The following is a 21,810-nucleotide window of genomic DNA, read 5'->3' as shown; positions in this document are numbered from 1 at the left end:
AGTATATAACGAGGAGGTATTAGTAGCTGTTCGTCTAGTGGGTTTTGTTTCCCCCAGTTAAAAGACTTTAAGTGACATTTTCGGAGCGACTTTTAGGGCAAGAGGCGAAGCTATTTAAACAGATTCATAGCATTTTCCCAGTTCTTAGGAAGCTCTGTGGTCTGAGTTCGAGGAATAGCATGAATTACTACTATTCAGTTTGCGTTCAAGTACGCAAATGGTTGCGGAATCATTTCTAAATGGGATGGTAGAGCGTCGTGCACCGTTGCACGAATAAACAGTATAAGCTCCGTCGTGCCAGGAAATGGAACTTTAGTCGAAAGCACTGTTAGCTATTTGAGAGCATCCCCGCCTCCGAGAATGAGACGAGACAGTGAGTCGCTTCCGCTTTCCAGTTGGTGACGAATTCGGCGGCTTTTCCAGTGGGACAAAACATCAGCCCACACTGATCCAACCAAGCATGGTTTTCTTGGAAGGGGAGGAAAGAGGATTATAGGAGTTGGCTGACACTTCAGAAGGGAAGGGGGGGTTAACAAAAGAAAGCCATGGGGGAAATTGCGGCGAAAGGAGCTCAGGTCCACGAAACCTATGCGGATGCATACGATGACGCTGCCCATGAAACTGAAGTAGCAGAATCTGCCCGCGGATCAGGAGGAGCTCTCCGCGGCTGCTGAGATGGATGATAATCCTTCGGCCCTGTTTTTCCTTTCACGGTTACCTCGCCGCTGGGTGTTTTTAAGGACTTAGCCATTCTACTTGTGGTAGGACTTTCGGTGGTGAAATCCCTGTCTGAATTATCGAATAAAAGTCGAGTCGATTCTTCTCGGTTTTCGTGCATCGGGCTTAGGAATATGTCTATTTGCCAATAAAGTGGCTGGTTATACTTTAGTCACATTTTCCAGTGTTGCTCGGACTATGTTACCCATGATGGGTATTCCGTTACTAGCACATCCCGCTCCTCCTCCGATAGTATTCGCATCAACCGGCCCAGAACCAGGTGTAGCTATTTGAGAAGTTCATGTTCTTAATCTTCCGATTTGTAAAAACTCAAATGATCTATAAACTCCCATTTCAGGTTTGGTGAGAAAATCACCAAACCGCAAAAAAACACAACTTTAGGTTGAGGAACGGGGTTTCGGTATAGATGGAATAATCGTTTCGTTTCTCACGAAGGACATATTCGTGCTCAGCGAGAAAGCTTCCCCCGATCCCTCTGAATCCATTCAAATTTTCGATATCGAATCTCCCTTTTTTTTTGCGGTGCAATTTTTTGCCACACCTCCAATGACAGGTTGTACTTGTCGAAACAGCCTAACCAACTCTCCCAATCATTCGCATTCAAATCCCAAAGTTGTTCGGAAAGTCCCTGCGTCGTAGCGAAATTCTTAATATGTTCATCGATACTATACCCACGTACAATCCCGTCAGTTCTGTTATCGAGACATCCCACGGAGTCGCCCTTTTCCCTGTCATTCCTCCCTAATTAGTAAATTTCGAAGGTTCCCTCCCTTCTTTCGGATAATAACCACGCTTCGGAGCATCGTTGCACGGATAATTCCCATCTTCCGGAGCATCATCCCGATTCCCATTCTCCTTCCATCCCTCCCGGACGGAATTTGGCGGGGTGGACCATCGGAGGGAGAATAACTCGTGTCATTACTAAATTTTAGAAAATTCGAGAAGCAGTCAAGACTGGGTTTTTCCCAGAGACGTTGCTTGTAGGAAATCTGATTCAAGTTTCACCGGGAAAAACGGGATTTGAACCCGCGACTTCTGGCGTGACAGACCAGCACTCTAACCAACTAAGCTATTTTCCCAAACGTCATGAATCATCGTAGATTCTTCATCGGGATCTTTCCACTCGGCACGGCTATGCCAGTAGAGATCCGAAGGTTGAAACTATATCTTCCGCCTGAACGAGGCTTTCGAGGAAAATGAAGTGAGTGGCCGCCGTGGCGGGCCCGCGCAGCGCCGGGCGGGGGCTAGGGCTCCCTGCTTCGCACCTGAAGGCGGTGGCAGTAGGAAGGTTGGTCAACCCGTGGTCTTGTCGCATTTCGAGGGCCTCGTAGTAGTAATGGCACAATCTGCAAGTTCGGATCGGTTTTTAGGCGAAGCCAGCCGCCCCCCGGCCTTTACTCGCTATGCAGCAAGCGGAGCCACGCCCTGCCGCTCGCCCAACGCTTTTCAATTGAATTGAAAGGTCCACAGATTTCATGACCATCTAGTAGTTTGAATTGTACCATAAACCAAGAAAACGCCATGCGACAGCGCACCTTCTTTTTCTTCGGTTTCCAAGAAAGAAAGAATTGCTCGTTTTTCACGTTCTCTGCGAACCTTGCCTCCATCTGTCAAGCTTTTAGTGGTTCCACACCTGCGATGCAGTCCGAAGGAGAAATCGCAGGTGTGGATGAATTACACAAAGCGTCTGCTGCGCTCGTGTAGCCAATGGAGCTGCAGTGAAGCTTTGTGAGAAGAAAGTGGCGGGCAGCCATCCACGACACGAAGTGGATGGCTGCCTGCCACTTTCCTCCGTCTCATTCAACTGTGATAACGTTTTTTGCAAGTATTATTCAGCTTTTTCTTCTTCGTCATGCGGATAAAGCGGGCTCGCTCCTTCTGCCCCTTCCGGGATTCCCGTGGTTGTACCACCATCAATCAAATTAGTGGATTTGAAAACCATACGCCGGATTCAATTCATAATTACAGTGTTTGGTTTGGAAAACCAACCTTGGGTAATAACGGACTCGAACCGCTGACTCTCTCGGTGTAAACGAGGCACTCTACCAACTGAGCTAATTACCCTCTGCAGGGGGCTCACAGCCCTCCCTTTCCTTCTACGGTGCCTACCGGCCCGTATCGAGTCCCCCCTCGGGCAAGGTCCTCTCGTCCCCCCGGCCCTCTTGCTTGGAATTGCCAGATCATCAACTATCAAAGAGCACACCATGAGTGGTGCGTTTCTCGATGGTGTTCTTCCATTGATCGCTCGACGCTTTATCTTACTACATATCCCTACCGGTAATTCATCGCTTTGTGCCCTGAGTCGCTGCGCCATTGAAGTGCATCCATCCCTCGGCCTTTTAGTTAGAGCGAAGTGGTGGATAAGTGGCCTGGCTTCCGGTTGAAGAAGAGGGCCGCGAGATTCCCTTCCCCGATTCCCGAGAGAAATGGCGTGCGGGGCGCGAAACGCGCTCCGGAAAGAGATAACCCTCGAAGCGAAGCGCGCAAAAGCGCTTCTCCGGAGATAAAGCGCTGAGTTGCTGGGGTTCCCGTTAGGGAACCAACAAGTACCCCCATTTCCAAAACAAGAAATGGCGGAAATGGAGAAACGGCCAAATCTTAGGCAAAGGAAGGAAAATCTTTCGGAATTGACCGTCCTTCCCTCCCGTCCGGCACAAGAGATGGAGGAGCTAAAAGCGGAAAAGATATCCCAAGGGCGAACCGCCTCCGATTTGTTGTTATGGCCCGGATGGCCGGCCGGAGGTAGCCTAGAGAGGTGCCCTTAGCCACCCAAATGATACGCACTTTTGCTACGCCAGTATCTCGAACTTGTACGACTGGGGGAAATAAGAATAGGCGGCTGAGGCCCATTTGTCCTTGGTTACCTCTACTAGGGCCCTGTCGAACCGGGCAATAGCTGGTCCTTGTATATCTTTCTGGACCTTCCCAGCGCTATGTGCCCCATATCCAGTATGATACTTGTCTGTGGTAAAGAAACGCAACCTCTTCGTACCGAGCTAGGTAATCAGGAGAAAAGGGATTCGAACCCTTAACCTTTGGTTTTGGAGACCATTGTTCTACCATTGGAACTATTCTCCTGAAGCGGAAGAAAAAGGTCAAATCAGTCGTGGCTCCATTATAATACGCAAATTTATAGATCAATACAGATCGCTCTGTTTTCATGATTGACTAGCACAGATAACAATAATCCGATTTCGCAATAATCCTAGTCCAACAGGGGGAAGAGCACATTCTATACGTTTTTCTCTGGCTCTCTCGGCTTTAATCCCGAGATATTTCATCTTGTGCCGGTAGGGAGCAGAGATGCTGGAGTATCAGAGATCGACCCAGCCAAGTCGGATAGCCCTTTAGCTTCTGCTGGGGCGAATTATTCATCCAATTTGGTCATTTCTTTCAGCCATTCGGGTCAATAAATAAGCAATTTCTTCATGAAATTAGAATTTTATTGGCAAACAAATGGTTTGAATTCATTCGCTCAGCGTCGATTGCCTCTGCTTCGTGTCCCCCCATTTGGATTCGACAAAGCCAAACAACCCATTTCATTCAAAAAGGCATTCTTTCTTATCATGTTTTATTCGGAGAGCCAACAAACAATTTTTCTTATTTCGCCTCGAAGTGATCGACCATTCCCATTATTTTGGCAAACAAACCCTACGATCTCAGTCGCTTTCAGCTCCCTCGATCATTAGGCGGGGGGTAGGTCGAGCAAAGATCTCCCAGCAGCATCCAATCTCAATGCCTTCATTCGATGTTGCTTTCAGCTCCATCTCGTATTGGACCTTCGGTCTTCGACCTCAGACCAGCTTCTAACTCCCTTGCTGCCCTTCGGCCAGCTCATCAAAGAAAGAAGCTATCGTGCCAAGTGCCTTCGATGTCGCGCGTAATCTATCAGGGGTCGGTCGATCTTCGATCTTCCAGGATCTCTCTCGTCAAGCGGGTTCGAGGTGCTCGGCTCATTAGCCATTGTTTATGAAACAGATAGAGAACCCGAAAACCCAACTATTCCCTATTCTCTTCGGCCTTAGAAGCACCTTCTAGCCAATCTAGCAAATCAAGAATCTAATCCGCTCGATGCGAAGTGGGAGTTGATCATTAATATTATGATGCTCCCGAGTAAGCTTCAACTGCCGCTGGTCCGGAGTTAGAACTAGCCGTTTCTCGAAAGAGATTTGACAAGTTAAAAAAGCCCGCAAGGTCTCTCCCGACAACTGTCCCGTCTTTTTAGGCGTTTACCAGCCGAATTGGATGGTCCCATTCGGAACTACCTCTGATCGACGCAGCCAGGCGAACCACCCTTACGGGCGTTCGGACCCTTTCCCTTCGCCATCCACACCAGCCATAGAGCCTGCCCAACGATCGTTGCTCTACCTCTGGCCGTAGCCCCCGGAGACCGGTTGACTCTAGGAACCTATCACCGTGAGCATGATAGCAAGACTCCGTTTATTTGTCATGTTTTCTTCTTCGTAGTTGATCAAGAGGGTGGAAATCTGAATAACCTTGTCAGTAGTTTTTCGTTCCCTACCCCTCTCTAGCCTTCAGGAGGAGTTAGTGGTTGCCGTGGATTAGACCACTACCCTTCTAGAATACACAATTCCCAGACGCTTCTCGTGTATTCTCTTCAGGGATTATCCCTGCCTTCGGTTCGTCAATTCTGAACTGCACTCCCTGCAGCCTTATTTTCTTGCCCATCTCAAGGGACACGTGGATTTCGATATTGACGTGCGGAACACATAAACATGCCAACCCTTCTTCTCCGAACTGAACCGGATGCCAACCGCCGATTCTCATCCTCCCCCCCTACCCCCATCCGAGCCTTTCCTGCTCTTTCTGGGTGACCCAAGGCTTGATGCCAGATGATGCCTCATCTAGCACCCGTGGACCCCGTATCGGTGCGGAAACCTCATCCCAGATGCGGAACATAGTTCCATACCTTTGACTGACTGTTTTTCACAGCCCTCGGATAATCCGGTGATGTGGGAACGACATTAATCGCTTTCCACCACACCGACACGTCGTAGTGTCCCCTTTCCATTATCTCTACCAGTCTCGGTGAGAGATAGTCAGTCCATTGTCTTACCCAGGACGAAAGGACGTACTTCTCCCGTCCCGGACCCATTCGTTGAGATGAGTATCGGTATGTTCCGGAAGTCAACCTTCCACTCTTCCCAACGCCTAATGGCCGCCAAGAAGCGCTTGATGTGATGCGTCACGTGGTCTTGTCTGACCAATAGACAGCCACCACTGCAACGGGATCGGAAAAGGTCCCGACGGTGAATGCATCATTATTTTGTGCCGAAGCCAACGCCCGTGTCTGGGGGGCTTAACAAGCACCTTATACCCGGCTCCGAATAGTCGATAAGTTTCGGCTATCCGTACCTCACGGTACTCCCGGAGCCTCTCCACCAGTGGGGATAAAGTTATCGCCGATGATCTACGGACGGCGGTTATCCACTTAGGAGAGATAGGCGACACATCAATGTTCCGCCAAATAAATCGTTTGGCAGATTCGTAAGAACCATTATTAGATATTTGGCTCCTACTCGAATTGATAGTGACATCTATACGGGGCATAATCAACGATATATATTCGCCACCCGGCGGCCACCTATTACTGGGTCGTCTCCCAGTACACCAGAATTTCTGAAGATCCTATTATAACCGGATCTCCTGGCTGCGATTCGGACCACCATATGGTGGCACAAAGAAAAGCAAGGCCAAGACGAGTAAGCCCCAAGAGGCTGACCAATCTCGAAACTCCATCCTTTCGGATAGGTTTTGGTTACCACTTCGCCGCCAGAACCGCGAGCGTCTATCCCCCGGTGGGCAGAAGTCGCGAACGGGACCTCAAACGAGGTACCCCGGATCCAAGCTTCCCAACCTTGGGCTAAGTGTTCTCCAAAGAACGATTCCAGCCTCGCGCTTTGCAGGCGAAACGGAAATCTATCTGTTGCTGCTGAGAGGTTCCCTTCGGCCAGGTGAGGGGTTAGACCAAACACCCGACATAGAGATCCCCGACCGTCCGCCGATACCAGATTTGAACAGATTCCTACCTTTTCGGGGTTGGGGGAGGGACCCTCGGTTCGGGTTGGTCCGGGCTAAGCGCCATCGGTTCCCCGGAAGAACCCCATGGAATTAGAGATGGGAAAAATGAGGCTCTGGCAGCAGCCTTTGGCAGCAAGATTTTGTATTTGCCTATTCTCGCGTATCCTTTTGATAGTCTTCCGAAAATCCATAGCATTCTGAAAGTGATTGGGTTGAAAAACGAAGAGAACCCCTTCCAAGCAAGGGAAAAGCGGGTGCCGCAACGCGGGCAAGAAGCTCGGGAAGCGGCTGTAGCGCAGGAAGGAAAGGGGCTCCCGTGCATACGGGCTATGCTCATGCATTCGAAGCTCCCGTGCATACGGGCTATGCTCATGCATTCGAAACTTCCAAGCAAGCGCGGAAAAGGTGGCAACGCGGAAAACGCCAAGCGTTCTCTGCCCAAACACCACAAACTGTCATGAATATCAAAGACGGAAAGATAATGGACAGAAACAAATACGTCGGCATCAGGATCTAAAATTCGTCGTCAAATAGGAGAAAATGTTCGGCATAAAAGACTCAATCCGAGAAAGAGAGCCCTTATTCGGGAGTGGGGATTTCCCCTTATTCGGAGGGAGAGGCTTCTGAAAAAATCATGGAAAAGAGGGAAATCTGGGAATTTGGCCGACCTAATTTTGGGGTTTCCCTCCTTTCGAAAGGAGCTCCGGAAAAAACCATCCAAAAGACGAAAATCTGAAGATTTCTCCGAAAAATCACATACTTCGTGAAAGTCGTCCCCCTCTTACGGATTACTCATGAAGGGAAAGATGTAAAAGCTCAAACCGTTACTAAAAACTATTAAAGGGAAACACATCAATCTTCTACCCTTTCTAGAAAAAAGATCGGACGTTATTCCGGTTCGTATTCCCTCTCGTGAACATATTTTATAAGCCAGGTAGCCAACAAGTCATAAACATATTTATGCCAATCCCAAAATAGTCAATATTCCTGGTTCTACAGTACCCTGCGGTGATCCCACACCTATTAAAGAAGCTTCTTGAGATCCTATCAAACCAGACATAGCATGGTATAAAGAAAAGAGGGAACGAATTAGAAAATCGACAGAATAACTGAAATAAAGAAAATGATCTCCTTCGAGACTTCCCTCCTATCTCTCTATTTATAAAGATTCTTCCCATTATCCTTTCAGTCATAAAGGTTATTGGATACCTGAAAAGTATCCCCTCTTCCATTATGAGAGGAAAAAAACTTCTCCTTTTTATTTTCATTATCTGGACTATTATTATCCACACTATTCGGAGGTCGAGTATGAAAAACCCAATGCTGTGGTATTCCCTGAACCTCACTATAATTCTATAAAATCTCCCCATAGAAATGAAATAGAGAGACACTGCCTTCCCCAGAACAGAAGGAAGAAATGGCTATTCAATATCGTAAATCATTGGCGGAGCAATCGAATAGCTAACTCCTACTGTTCTCTTTTGATATGTATATGATCAGTATCACGTATGTAATACATATCTCAACTCATACGTAATATATTATTTGCCTTAATCGCTGGCAAGGCGGCTATTCGCCTCAAACGCCGCCGGCGAGGCAAACGCCTTGCGCTTTTTTCTCCGGGAATAAGGCTGCTAGGCAGGCGAGCTTAAGCTCAGCTATAGGTACCATCCTACCTCCTGATGAGGTATATAACAGTTAGAAAATACTCAATATACCTTATGCCTTTTTGCCTGCGCGTAGCGCTTACCCGACAAAAACAAAGAAAGGGGCGGGCGCGCCTTTAGCCTTTGCCATTGGACGAGTCTCACAAGGCTAGGCCAATACGCTCACCATCAAATTCCAGATCCCGAGGCTGAAGGGCGCACAGGTCTCTTCGTCCTGCATCCAAACACTGGAGACAATTCGATCATCAACCGACCGGTCTCCGTAGCTTCGATGTGGGATCTTCTTGGCTTGCAGGCTAGCAAGTAGTTCGCAAAGCGAACGAAGTGGAAGGCTTACTTTGAGCCTTCCACTTTCTAGGCTTCGCCGTATTATTTAACCATCCCATTCGGCGAAGTAAAGGCTGGAATGACTACCTCACCGTTAAGATGGTTTGAGGTGTTGATCCGGTTAACACTTCGCTAAGGGTTGAGGACTTGTTTCAACCAAGGCCTTGGGCAAGGATCGCTTGCTTCGGTCGCTGCGCTTCGCCGGCTTTCTTTGATGATCGATGAATTCCTGCCAGGTTGATGAAGTCCCTGCCGTTGGTTGGTTGGATTATACGAAGCAGGAAGGATGTGGCGGGGCAAAGCTGGATTCGCAGATTATGGAATTTGTTTGGAAGATACTGCCTTCTTGCATGATCTTTTTGATGGCGGAATTCTTATGAAATTCGGAAACCTCGGCCCAACCGGAACCCTCCGGCCACAACCCGAGAAACTGATAAACGTCAGGAACAAAACCCGAGTGGCCGTAGGACGTAATTCTGCAAGCGGAAAAAGGGACTCGAACCCTCAACTTCAGCCTTGGCAAGGCTATACTCTACCATTAAGCTATTTCCGCCAGCGGAACCAGAGCCGGGTGCGGAGCGGAGAAAGCGCTATAGCTTTCTCCGCGGCTTCGTTGTGGATTGGAACCACTGACTTGAAACTTTGATGACTTATCGACGTTCCTTTGTTGATCGATAGGCGGGGCGCTGCGCGCTTCCCTGTGAAAACGCTACGCGTTGTTTTCGACCCATGCTTGGAAAGATTCGAACTCTCAACCCCCAAATCCGTAGTTTGGTGCTCTATCCAATTGAGCTACAAGCACTTTGGTTAGCGAAACGAACAAAGGCTAAGACGGTCGGAAGACCTTCTGCGCTTCGCGTTTCCCCGGTCAGAGAAAAAAGCCCAAACTGTTTGGCAGATTCCCACGCGTTACGCACCCGTTCGCCACTTTGTTTCCAACTGTTCTCACGTGGGGCATTTGACAAGACAAGCAAAGGCGGGGCGGATCCTGCCGGTGGTACACTTCTGTTTGGGGGGTGGGGGGGGCCCCACCAAGCAGAAAACGCTTCGCTTCACCGAATCCAAACCACTTTTTTTTGCCTAAGAAGAAGGCAAAGCCAACCACCAAGGGGGGGAACCGGCTTTGCGGTTGGTGGCCCCGTAAGGACGAAAACAACGTTCGACTTGCATGTGTTAAGCATATCGCTAGCGTTCATTCTGAGCCAGGATCAAGGGTTTTGGGGGATTTTGCCATCTAAGCAATAACTTACGACGAGCCCCGGGGGGGCCGAAGGGGATAGCGTAGATCATACGCTACCCCGACGACCCCGCTACTAATGTAGGCGATTCATGCTTTCACTGCTGGCAAAAGCCAAACGGCCCCGGTCCGCCCACCATGCTGCTAGCGGACACTTCGCCGCAGCTGAAAATTCTCTCACTAGCAGGAACACACATAAAAATTCCGCTGCGAATCTTGGTTGTGCTCGCAGCAGGCTTCTGGTGCTTAAAAAAAGTTTCAAAAAGGCCCATCTCTAACGAATAATCGGTCAATAAATGCCACATACCAGCATTAAGCCCAAAATTGGAGAATGGCTAGCGCCACCAAATGACCATTCAATTGTACGGAAGGTGCAAAACCGAGGCAGGCAAGACGGGTTCGAACCGCAAACGTTCGGCTTTCAGCCGATCGATTTACCAATTTTAATCTATCTCGCTTTTTTTCATGGGAAAAAGGGTCGGGCCCCATCAAAACCCTCCCTCATCATTGTCGGCATAAATTCATTCCCCTCTCGGGAATTAAATTAAAGGGTGTTTGTGATTCGTTTTTTCGAATGTTTAGTGACAAACAGCACGAGTGTGCATGAGGGTCCGGGCTGTCAACCACGTCTCCCGATAATTCTCAGTACATATGGCAGAAAACGCCTTTCACATATCGGGGTCGGAATGGGATCGGGTGTTCCGCGTCTTACTAGGATGCCCGGACGGAACGAACACGCTTGATTAATGAACAAAAGAGTGCTAACGACAAAAGCACCGAACAGAGAAAGTGCAAATACAGCTGGTACTTAGCCTTTGATTGTTCGATCGCTACCAACCCCACAAGGAGGTCATCAATTCGCAGGTGGTTATTAAGTAAAAGGTGTAATATGAATGGCTACGCTTTTTCGAATATTCATGGATTATTATACGATAATCTTCGTTTGCTTTTTTACTGCGAGATTGGTAACGAAAATTCGTTACCGCTATTCAGACTTGACTCCCGATCTCTTCAATGCCGCCCAGCCGACGGCCGAAATAACTGACATACAGATATGGAAGTATACATATGTCTATGTCACCCCCAGTGGCTGCTTGTTCAGAACGCGCGTTTATCAGTGTTCGCGGCGGTCCGGTTGTAGTATATAAGGAATGGAGACTAAAAAGTTAATTAATTAAAAGGTACCCATCTTTCCCATTCTTTCTTCGCGAAGTGGTTAGTAATGTACAGCATTCTCAGCTCAGTTGGATAGAGCAACAACCTTCTAAGTTGAAGGTCACAGGTTCGAGTCCTGTAGGATGCAGAAAGTGCACATTGGATCATATACCGTTGGGGAATGCCTCTACTTGTTTGATTCCTCGAACTTCTACTTGTTTGATTAGTCCATTGGAACGGGTTAGGACGTGTGGATTGACCGATTTATCAATGTCTCGCGATCTCGGCTCAGAAGGTCGAAGCTTACTGGGAGAGTGGCCGAGTGGTTAAAAGCGACAGACTGCAAATCTGTTGAAGGTTTTCTACGTAGGTTCGAATCCTGCCTCTCCCAATGCCGAAGCAAATTAGGAAAGAGAAGCGAAGCAACCGAAGAATGAGAGGGGAGCGGGGAGGGAAGCTCGAACATCCAATATCTAACCAGCCAGCCCCGGCCAGCCCTTATTTGATTGACCAAGTGAAAGAAATTGCGGAGGAGGATCCTATGATTCCTATTACTGAGTGAAGCGAGGAAGTTTGATCGCTGTCATCCCGCGAACGCGAATGTCTGGTCTCTAATGTTGTAACTACTTGATATCCCTCATGCCTCAGTTCGACCACACCTAGCGGACGAACTCTCTTCGTTCGATTCCCCGATGGTGCCGGTGGTTGTCGGAGTGCCCCAAAGTCGAGTTGTCTTTCTTGCGTTGTAAATTGCCCGCATTTGGTTTCTGTTCTGGTTTGAATGACCTTTAGAATAGAATAGAATAGAATAGAATAGAATAGAATAGAATAGAATAGAATAGAAAAAAGTGTTGGCCTGTGCGCGTGTATAGCTCTAGGGCGGAGTGTGCCTCGGATCTCGGATTTCATAAACCAGCCTACTCATTACGACGGGAATTCCTATTTGTTGTCGAAAGCAAGCTATGCGATCGGGGCAGCCACGCAACGGGAAGATCCGATCCTTGGCCCAAGGTTGGCTAGAAGCAAAGATCCTTGGCCTGCGCTGCGAGCGAGCGATGTGCACCGGCCAGAAAGGATACCCCCGAGAGCAAGGCTTCGGCTTCTCCAAGGAACCTTCTGGAATTCAATCCCAGCAGCAATGTATATCTCGACCACGTAGTTGCCTCTCGGGCGACGAAATGCTCTATGCCTACCATTCGATCTCTGGATAAAGCCTTCGATCAGCACATTCCCTACGAATCGGTCTTTCTGAACAGCTCAGCCAGGATCCAACTTCCGACATACAGCTTTTCCATGATCCTCCTTTTCTAGCTTCGAGCCGGAAGCATACAGCTTCCAACCTATGGGGTCGAACAGCTAGGAACTTTCTTTCTTTTTACCCAATTTTCCATTAAATACTGCTAACCCCTGGCTAACAGGGTGAAAAAGATAGCTTATATCCTACCCGGCTTCTGTCCCACTCTCTCGATCGTCAGATCCACACCCTCCTAGATGTTCCCTATCGGTTCATCTAACGATCCACCTCGTAGCCCTCAGCTATTCTATCCTCATGGCTAGGATCTTAATCTCTAAACCACCCCCCGGTAAATTGGGAAATCAAGATTTCCCTTGCTCAGATGACGTTAGGAAAGGCTGGATGACGGTTATAGCCGTAGACGCCTATTCGCTCTAGCAAAACCATGGCTCACTAACATGGAGGTATCCGACTAAAACGGAAAACCTGCACTTAAACGATCAATATGGACCTCATCCACAAACAGCACAAACAAGGACTTCCTGAATCACCAATAATTTGAACAGTTAGGCCTTCCCATCAATTCAGCCTATTAGGCCAAGGAGTGAGTTTGAGAAGTTTAGGCTAACTACCACAACTATTACTTGATGATGCAATTCGTGGTTCGTAGTGTCGATGCAATTGATGAGCAGTGGTCGATGCCAACGCGAGGTCGAACTAAACTGATCACTGAAGGCCTTCCATATAGAAATTCTATCCCACAATGCTCCGACTCCATAACAAGAGAAAGACCCGGCCTCTGCTGATCGCCCCGAATCACGGGAATCGAAACAAGCGCTTATCAAACATGCTTCTATGGGGAACATCACCAAGACGGAAATCGAAGGGAATCGATAGAAATCGAGTCGAAGCCCAGGAATATGCTTCTAGCCAACCGGCTTCCAAAACCAGCTGGACCCGCCTACTCCGGGCCTCTTCCCTTCGGTCGAGTAATTTTCAATACCCCGAGAGGGGAGCCGGCAGGCCGACCTGCAAAGCCAACCACAAGGGGACTCCCCGGCACAGAGAGGCCCCCCATAGCATAGGGGCGAGCGGGGGTCCTGGGAGCCGGCCCGGGATAGCGCTTCATCCCGGGGCCACCGGGCTACCTTACCACCCCGCCTGCGAGGCGGGGCTACCCCCACACTCCCCTTGGGTTACTTGTTGCCCTTCCCTTCGGGCGGGTTACCTTGACAGCCCCCCGGGGCTACCCGTAGGTCGGTTTGGCAATCGGGCTACTTACCTCTCCGTAGGTCTCCGGGGTAGGTACTTGGTGCACCTCCGGGGCACTTGCCAGCCCTTCAGGTTAGTGCCTGTAGGGCATCGTTTCAACGAAACAGAACTCCTCCTCCCTCCGGTTCCCCGGGAGAAGTGGCCCTCTCAACAAATCGAGGTCTCACTCCGTGACCTACCTAAAGTATGGGTCAATACTTTTCGCTCCAATACTAGTAAAGGATGAAGGCCAAAGGTAGGGACCAAAGGATTGGGTTTCTTCCCGGGTTCTCCGCCTTGCCAGGAATAGGGCAATAATTCTAATAATCCGATAGTGATAAGGATAATGGGAATCTGATGATAATATCAATTGGGAATGACAGTAATAGTAGAATAGTAGTAATCCAATAATAATAATAAGAATCCGAGTTTTTATATCTCGTTCAGGAAAAAGGGCTTTGCGCCAAGCACACTCGGCAAAAAGGTTACTCGGATCGTAGATGGACTGGTATGAATCGGTAAAGAGGAGGCAAAACGAAAGGGTTGATAAACACGAGAAAGCGTGGGCGACCTCAAGCCAGCTACAGGGGGCTGCTGCTCCAGGTCGGCATGGTCGCCTCAATCCCTCCCGCCCTCGGTAAAGAACCGCAGGTCCGGCCAAGCCAGAGCAAGCTCCGTCTAGCGGAGCCGGGGTGTCTAGAGAAGAAAGTGGCGGACGGGGGCCCGGGTGGGTCGGGCGGAGCAGCAAGAGATTCTGATCTCCGCCCCCGGAGCTTTGCTTCCCCCGTTTGCTCACTTGGTGAAAATGGTAAACACGACAGACTCAAAATCTGTTCCATTTCAAGGGTTATCGGTTCGAGTCCGATAGTGAGCATACTTGCTTGGTGAAATTGGTAAACACGACAGACTTCGAATCTGTTCCATTTCAAGGGTTATCGGTTCGAATCCGATAGCGAGTATGGGCGTGTCTGAATTGGTTTGTTGGGCGGGCCCTTGGGGCTTGCTTGCGGGGAGCCCCAAGGGCGAGTATAACTCAATGGGTCAGAGTGTCAGATTGTGAATTTGAAAACACGGGTTCGAATCCCGTTATTCGCCAAAAACACATCATCCCAACGCTTGAATCCCGACTACTTTGCGCTGCTATCCTCATAGCGAAATAGAGTTCGAAGGAGGATGAGAACCTTCGGTCGAAGCCCAAAACAGAAGACCAATCAACGCCAACCAAGACGTTCAGCCAGGCCGAGCTGTAGACCGAAGCCGGGCAAGGGGATTGATTGGTGGATTGCCTTGATGTCCTATTTCTTGGTTGTGGCCAGAGATTCGAAAAAACCGACGGGGGGCCGGGATCGGAATCCCGGGCATGGGGTAGTGGGCAACAAGCTTCCACGCAACATCACGCGCTGTGATCTTAGCTCCGCTAGGATTACACACTCCCCCCACGCCGGGGGAACCGCTGGGATTCTGTTTTCAAGAGGAATCTCGAACTCCTAGCTCATATCGTTTCGGAGTATAAGTTTCCTTCCATTCCATCCTTCCTCTTAGCAGATTTCAATTTCTTTTTGGGAAGAGGTGAAGCTACGGAACCTGGAACAGTCAATCCAGTTAAAGACTTTACCACCAGCCCACCCATCATATATGAAATTATCCATTTCTGCCAGATCCCCTCTGAGAACCCGTTTGCCCGGGGACTGAAGAGGCCCCTAGGCGAGGTAAGTGCCGGCACAACGAAATTTCTACAAGAGAATGGCACTTTAATGAAAGGGGTTCCCAGCGCTTTCTCAGACTTCTTTGTCCGCCTCGGGAAAAACGCCTACCGTTCTTCATCTCTCTCAACTAAGGCGTTTCCTACCTCCGTGGCGAAAACGCTACCACGCGTTTCCATCCGAACGCGGCGGTATTTTTGGTGTCAAGGGATCGAAAATCAAATGAGGTGAAACACCCGAGTGCCCACGCAGAATTCTCATTCATCTGGTAGTGGATGGAACCTCGGCTTTTTTCTTCAATGTCACCAATCATCCATGAAAATTGATCGGGAGTTTGCAGTTGCGCTTCGACGACCGAAAGGTCATTGGAATGTCTTGGCCTGGGCAAGAATGAATTCTGAGGTTCACTGGTTGAGTCCCCAAGGCTTGAGGCGTTTTCAGTTCACCAATGGAGACGCAGTCACAGGTTGAGTGTTGCGCGATCACAAACCGGACACTCATTGCCTAAGATTTTGTACGGTGTTCGGTAGGTTCAATTCCTACTGTATCGAAAAGAATGCATTGGATGGATGCCTGGGCATTGAGAAGGAAGGACGCTTTCAAAGGCGAAAGGCCATGGGGAGATACCGTCTGTGATCCATGGATCTCCAATCGGGAAACCGTATCCAAGCTTGCCGGGCATGCCGTGTGCTGCGGCTCCGCCTCGGACTTGAAAAACTTAGCGAACCGAAACATCATTGTAGCTAAAGGAAAGGAAATCAACTGAGACTCCGTTAGTAGCGGCGAGCGGAAGCGGATTAGGCAAAAAAAGGGGAAAGGGCCCCGAGAGGGGGACCCCCGCTTTCCCCGGCCCCGTGCGGGGGGGAACTTGCAAGGGGGGGGGGTGGAAACCCCCCCTCAAGGAATTCTGAAAAGGTTGGAAGATCTGGCCAAAGAAGGTGATAGCCCCGTAGATCTTTCCTGGCAGGTTTGATTACCGTTGCAAAACGCGGATACCGTGTTTGAATCATGATCGCTTTTACGTGATTAAGGGGGACCACCCTCGCGGCCTAAGTATTCCTCAATGACCGATAGCGTACTACAAGTACCGTGAGGGAAAGGTGAAAAGACCCCGCCATATGCCGGGAGTGCAATAGAAAACCTGAAATCCGATGCGAACCATCAGTCGAAGGAACGAGGCTCCGAAAGCGCTATAGCTTTCGGAGGCGAAGCCACTAATGTTCGATAGAACGCATACGCGAGGCTGAGAAAGCGCTATAGCTTTCGGAGGCGAAGCCACTAATGTTCGATAGAACCCTTGAGCGAAGCTTTGCGTTGTCGGCTCTCGCTCGGCACACTCTAACGGCGTACCTTTTGCATAATGGGTCAGCGAGTAAATGGAAACAGCGGCTTAAGCCATTAGGTGTAGGCGCAACGAGGTTGAATCTTCGGCGTTGTTTCTATTTGACCCGAAACCGATTGATCTAGCCATGAGCAGGTTGAATTGAGCTCTCCACAGAGGCCTTGGAGGACCGAACCCACGTATGTGGCAAAATACGGGGATGACTTGTGGCTAGGGGTAAATCAAAGAGCTACGACTTTGTGGAGTCCGGAGGACCACAAAAACCTACAGGCAGGCAGGAAAAGGAGTCCTCCTTCGGCCTTTTGCCCCATAAGCGTGCGAACGCTTTTTCAATAACTGGCTCATAACGGTGAAACCAGCAAGCTGTTTTTAAGAGTAATGGCCATACCGTGGGAAGTCGTGAAAGCTTCTCCCCCTTTGCGGTCGAGTGCCCCAGCCCTCGGCGATGAATGAAGCAGGTCGAGTTCCAAGATGAAAGCAGGTCAGGTTCGGTAGGAACCGCTAGCGCAAGCAAAAATGCGTTGGATGGGAGACCCAAGTACCCCCCGGGACCAACACTTAAACAGTCCGGAGGACCACCACCAAAAGGCCCGGCAGGAACCCCACCTAAGAGTATCCTTTGGAACTTCCGAAGGGGTCCAGAGGACCACCACCAAAATGCTCTCGTTCCCACTCGTTGATCCTCGTCGCTTTATTTCGTACCCCAGAACCTCGTTCCGGCGGGAACCTCTCTCGTAGCTATGAGCTAGCTCATTGACCCCGTAACGACTGATTCGAAAGATGAGAGCATGATCGTTAATGCCAACACGCCGGTTCTCACCCTGGCCGAATTCATCTTGAACCAAAGGTTTTCCGGCCATATGCACGCACCAGTGTATCGAGAGCTTTTCGGCGAAGAAAAAAAACTAAACTTTAGACCACATTCCCGCCAAACATGCCGGCAAGAGAGCCCTTCACGAACAAGATAAACATGGGGCGTAATGTGATTTACTCCCGGCATTAGTGCGTGACCGTTGGGGGAAAGGACATGTCACGTCTTGTCTCAAAGGTGGGCCAACCAACCACCCTAATACCAGCCATGGACTTGAAATCAAGCAATCTTCAAGGCTTGCTCCAAAACCGAACCCAGGCGAAGCAAAGGTTTAGCTGGCTGAATCTCGACTATTCGCGAGGCGAGCTGCCAGTGTTGATTGGAGTAGTGCCGAAGGATGTATCGTCCAACGGAGTGCGATTCCTTCCATAGATTTGCATGCGAAAACAAAACGAGCTTCAGTCTGAGCTTCTAAAGATGAAGGTACATGGACGGCCATCTGATCTCCGTCAAAATCTGCATCAAACCCACCACAAACCAATGGATGCAAACGAATAGCGCGTCCTCCTACCCGCTTCCCGAAATGCTCAAAAGTTATCGTATAATAATGATCGAAACTACGGAATTGAAAGATTTTCTACCACAGTCCGGGCACTCTAGTAAGACGTGAAACACCCGATCCCATTCCGACCTCGATATGTGAAAAGCGTTTTCCGCCATATGTACTGAGAATTTCCGGGAGACGTGGTTCGACAGCCCGGACCCCTGTTGGAAATTTGATCATCGTAGAATGATACTGAATTTCCTAAAATGTAAAAAAACTATATAGGGAAATGAACTATCACGAGCAGGATTATGACCATGAATACGACAGGCCCGGCCTCTCTGGCGCCAGCACGGGTAGTACCGGGTCAGAGTCAAGCCTACCCGAGTCCCTATTTTATAGGGAACTCACAGGGAAAGGAAAGATTCTCCCCAAAATGACCTTCCCTGCCATAGAGGTTTTGGAGAATCTTCATTCAGAAAACCCATTGGCCTACCTGCGACAGGATTTGGTAGATTATGCCGATCTTTCAGACCAATGCAAGCGGGGGGTTCCGACGGGAGCCAACGTTTATGAGTTCGGTCAAACAATGAATCCCGTCGCCCAGCTTGATTTTATCCACACGGAGCTCCGCCGAGGACAAGGGCAGGGGTCTTCCGACTGGGAAGACTAGTAAGGGCGGACCTCCGTATCCTTGGGGATACAGCCAAAGCCTTCTTCAGGGAGGAGGTGGAGCCGGAAGAACCAGAAGAAACGATTGTTGAGCCGAAATCCCGGGAAGCTAGCCCATCACCAAAAATTCCACTAGATGAGGAGAGCTTCGACAAACTTTCGTTTGAGGAGAAACAGGCACACGCCCGAACCCTTCAGTATTATGCATTTTTAATGTGGAGGCCCTGTCAAAGCCTTTTCCTGGCATTAATCGAAGGGGATTTCCCAATCGATCGCCCGATTGACGACTCGGAAGGGGAAGAGGCGGTCGAATTCTCCGACATGGAAGTGGAAGAGGCCCCGGAACGGGAGGGGGCGGGCGAATTCTCCTACTCCGACCTTGAACGGGAAGAGGCCCTGGAACGGGAGGAGGCAGGCGAATTATCCTCCTCCGACATGGAAGACAGCTGAGTAGTTATTTGTTAGAGGGGCCATTATCTGGATAGGTAGGCCCAAGCCTCCCTATGAGAACCTAGTGAGACTATTTTTTTACCCCAAATAGATAGAACCAAGAGATTGATTTTTGAAACCTCAAGAGGGGGGGCTTAAGGAACCCCCCCACCCCCCCCCCACAATATGGAGTAAAAAAGCCAAAATAATTCTGTAGGATACTGTTGAGATAGGATTGAAATCTGACGCATCTGCAAACTCATACTCGATTGGAGCAATGTAGCGAACAGAAAGGGAAATATAGAATCGGATCCAATTTATCATAATAGATTGGTGAATATGTTGGTTGATCGCATTCTCAGGGATGGTAATAAATCTCTAGCTTATCCTATTTTTTACCTGGCTATGAAGCGGATTAAGGAAAAGACGAATAGGAATCCACCGTCTGTTTTGCGACAAGCTATACGTAGAGTAACCCCCGATATAGTAACAGAATCTAAACGTGTAGGTGGATCGACGTATCGAGTTCCCGTTGAAATATTACCTTCAGAAGGAAAAGCTTCGGCTATCCGATGGTTATTGGTTGCGTGCCGAAAACGTTCAGGTCGAAGTATGGCTTCAAGACTGAGTGACGAATCAATGGATGCCGCTAGAAATCACGGCAGTGCTGTGCGTAAGAAGGAGGAGACTCATAAGATGGCTGAAGCTAATAAGGCTTTCGCCCATCTACGGTAGTCTCAGTTTTTCCTTTCAATCCACAATTTTCTATTCTATTTGTGGGTTGAAACCCTCAATGTAGTATCCTTGCATGACTCATATCGAGACATGGCAGGGACATCTAGATAGGTGGAGACTAAGTGAGTAGAGACATGGGAGAAATAGAAATATCTAACGAGATATGTTTTATAAATGTCGAGGTATCTCTAGATATATGTCTCCCTCTCCCTCTACTTTATTATAGAGGGACTACTCATCCATCGGTCAAATATGAATCTCTAAATGTAAAAGTTTGTTTTTTCAGTCAAGACACGGGAAATTTTGAACAAATTATTGACTTTTTTAGCGAAGTTTCAATATAAAGTACCGTAATAGTTACTCCATTTCTAAGTATCAACCTGCTTCGAACTACGAAAAGTATTGATCCCCTCTTCCTCCGCGATAATTTCTCGATTCTTCCAGAGTTTAGTAGAATTTCCGGCTTAGTAACAATAGCTATTGCCGATTTAGTATCTAAGGGGAGAGATACACCTCTGCTTCATCGAATTTCCCTAACATCCTTAGTCATTAGCATAGTACTCTCGTTGTGTCAATGGCAAACCAAAACTGTTTCAATTTTTTATGGAAGTATCCAGATCAACACTTTCAGCAATATATTCAGACTACTCCTCCTGATCTGTCCATTACTATCTGTTCCATTATCAGTTGATTACGTACGATGCGCAAAAATAGCCTTGACAGAGTTTTCGTTATTTATATCAACCGCGGGTCTAGGGGGAATGTTTTCATGCCGTGCAGATGATTCAATAACTATTTTTGTAGCTTTGGAGTGTCTGAGCTTATCTTCTTATCTATTATCCGGATACACGAAAAGGGATATAAGATCTAATGAGGCGACCATGAAGTTCCTTTTAATGGGCGGGGCCAATTCAGCCATTCTAGCTTATGGGTTTTCCCCACCATACGGATTATCTGGTGGAAAATTTCAACTCGATGAGATAGTTGACGGACTTGTGTCTACCCAGATGTATAATTCTATTGGAATATACATTTCCATCACGTGTATTGTGGTAGGAATGGGTTTCAAACCTTCCCTGGTTCCGTTTCATGGAATATACATTTCCATCACGTGTATTGTGGTAGGAATGGGTTTCAAACCTTCCCTGGTTCCGTTTCATCAGTGGACTCCTGATGTATATGAAGGAGTGTGACTCGCCCGAAAGAGGATCGACTTTTCCCGAATCCCCTTACGAATATTAAGCAATTATTATACGATGGATATCCCACAGTCACGTGGGGGGGTAAGAACTCCCCGAACATCTTTATCATTAACTGACTCTTATCACAAGTTTCACGAATTTCCAACAATAAATCGTTTCGTATAAGCAAGATAAAACAGAGTGCGGAGAAAGATGCAATTCAACAGAGTTTCTAATTTATTGGTTTTATGCTTCTGTTGCTTCCTGCTCATTCCTCCAAAAGTTTAACCATTATGGGCAGGTGTCACGAATAAAAATGACTGATGTAAGGGAAGGGTAACAGCAAGGGTTTATTAGCCCCCCCTCCGAGATGTAGATTCCATTAGTTCCAATCCTTCAGGAATTATAGGTGCAACATACGATACAAGCATTTGTCAGCGAAGGAATCGCCCCAAGATAATGAAGCCGTGCCTGTCGGGGACGAAGAAAATCCTATTCCTGTTCTCCCGTTTCTGATATACTCTGCCTCACTCTATACGAAATTTCCCTCTATTCAGAATGAGAGAATAGAAAAAAATGGGGAGATTAAAAGATTGACGGAGACTCGGTTTGAAGATGAAGGATTCCCCGAGAAGTTGAGAATTAGTATTTAGACCCCAACACTGGGGGGTAGGTTCCGGAACACACACGAGGAAAGTTCTAGGGTATACGCCAATCAAGAATATCCTATGGACTAGGAGCC

At 48.4% G+C, this 21,810-nt stretch overlaps 1 protein-coding gene and 5 non-coding genes across 6 annotated transcripts; 4 read left to right on the top strand and 2 right to left on the bottom strand.

Moving 5' to 3' along the window:
* Window positions 1-1,743: 1,743 nt before the first annotated feature.
* On the bottom strand, window positions 1,744-1,817 carry TRNAD-GUC (transfer RNA aspartic acid (anticodon GUC)). Its single transcript has one exon. It is a non-coding gene; the product is annotated as a tRNA-Asp (tRNA).
* A 912-nt stretch (window positions 1,818-2,729) lies between these two features.
* On the bottom strand, window positions 2,730-2,802 carry TRNAV-UAC (transfer RNA valine (anticodon UAC)). The gene has a single exon. It is a non-coding gene; the product is annotated as a tRNA-Val (tRNA).
* An 8,672-nt stretch (window positions 2,803-11,474) lies between these two features.
* On the top strand, window positions 11,475-11,557 carry TRNAC-GCA (transfer RNA cysteine (anticodon GCA)). Its single transcript has one exon. It is a non-coding gene; the product is annotated as a tRNA-Cys (tRNA).
* A 2,884-nt stretch (window positions 11,558-14,441) lies between these two features.
* TRNAL-CAA (transfer RNA leucine (anticodon CAA)) lies at window positions 14,442-14,525 on the top strand. Its single transcript has one exon. It is a non-coding gene; the product is annotated as a tRNA-Leu (tRNA).
* Window positions 14,526-14,673: 148 nt separating this feature from the next.
* On the top strand, window positions 14,674-14,746 carry TRNAH-GUG (transfer RNA histidin (anticodon GUG)). The gene has a single exon. It is a non-coding gene; the product is annotated as a tRNA-His (tRNA).
* A 3,594-nt stretch (window positions 14,747-18,340) lies between these two features.
* On the top strand, window positions 18,341-21,080 carry LOC147879447 (uncharacterized). The gene is made up of 5 exons (XM_087372191.1): window positions 18,341-18,723; window positions 18,957-19,138; window positions 19,436-19,886; window positions 20,261-20,949; window positions 21,013-21,080. The coding sequence occupies exons 1-5, from the start codon at window positions 18,341-18,343 to the stop codon at window positions 21,078-21,080; spliced, it is 1,773 nt and encodes a 590-aa protein (XP_087228317.1).
* Window positions 21,081-21,810: the final 730 nt, after the last annotated feature.

The sequence above is a fragment of the Dipteris shenzhenensis genome, unplaced genomic scaffold (assembly GCF_047967505.1).
Source record: "Dipteris shenzhenensis isolate YYH24624 ecotype China unplaced genomic scaffold, Dip_SZ_1.0 scaf0013, whole genome shotgun sequence".
Taxonomy (NCBI): domain Eukaryota; kingdom Viridiplantae; phylum Streptophyta; class Polypodiopsida; order Gleicheniales; family Dipteridaceae; genus Dipteris; species Dipteris shenzhenensis.
Note: the sequence above shows the minus strand (reverse complement) of the source record. Positions and strands in the feature narration are given on the sequence as shown.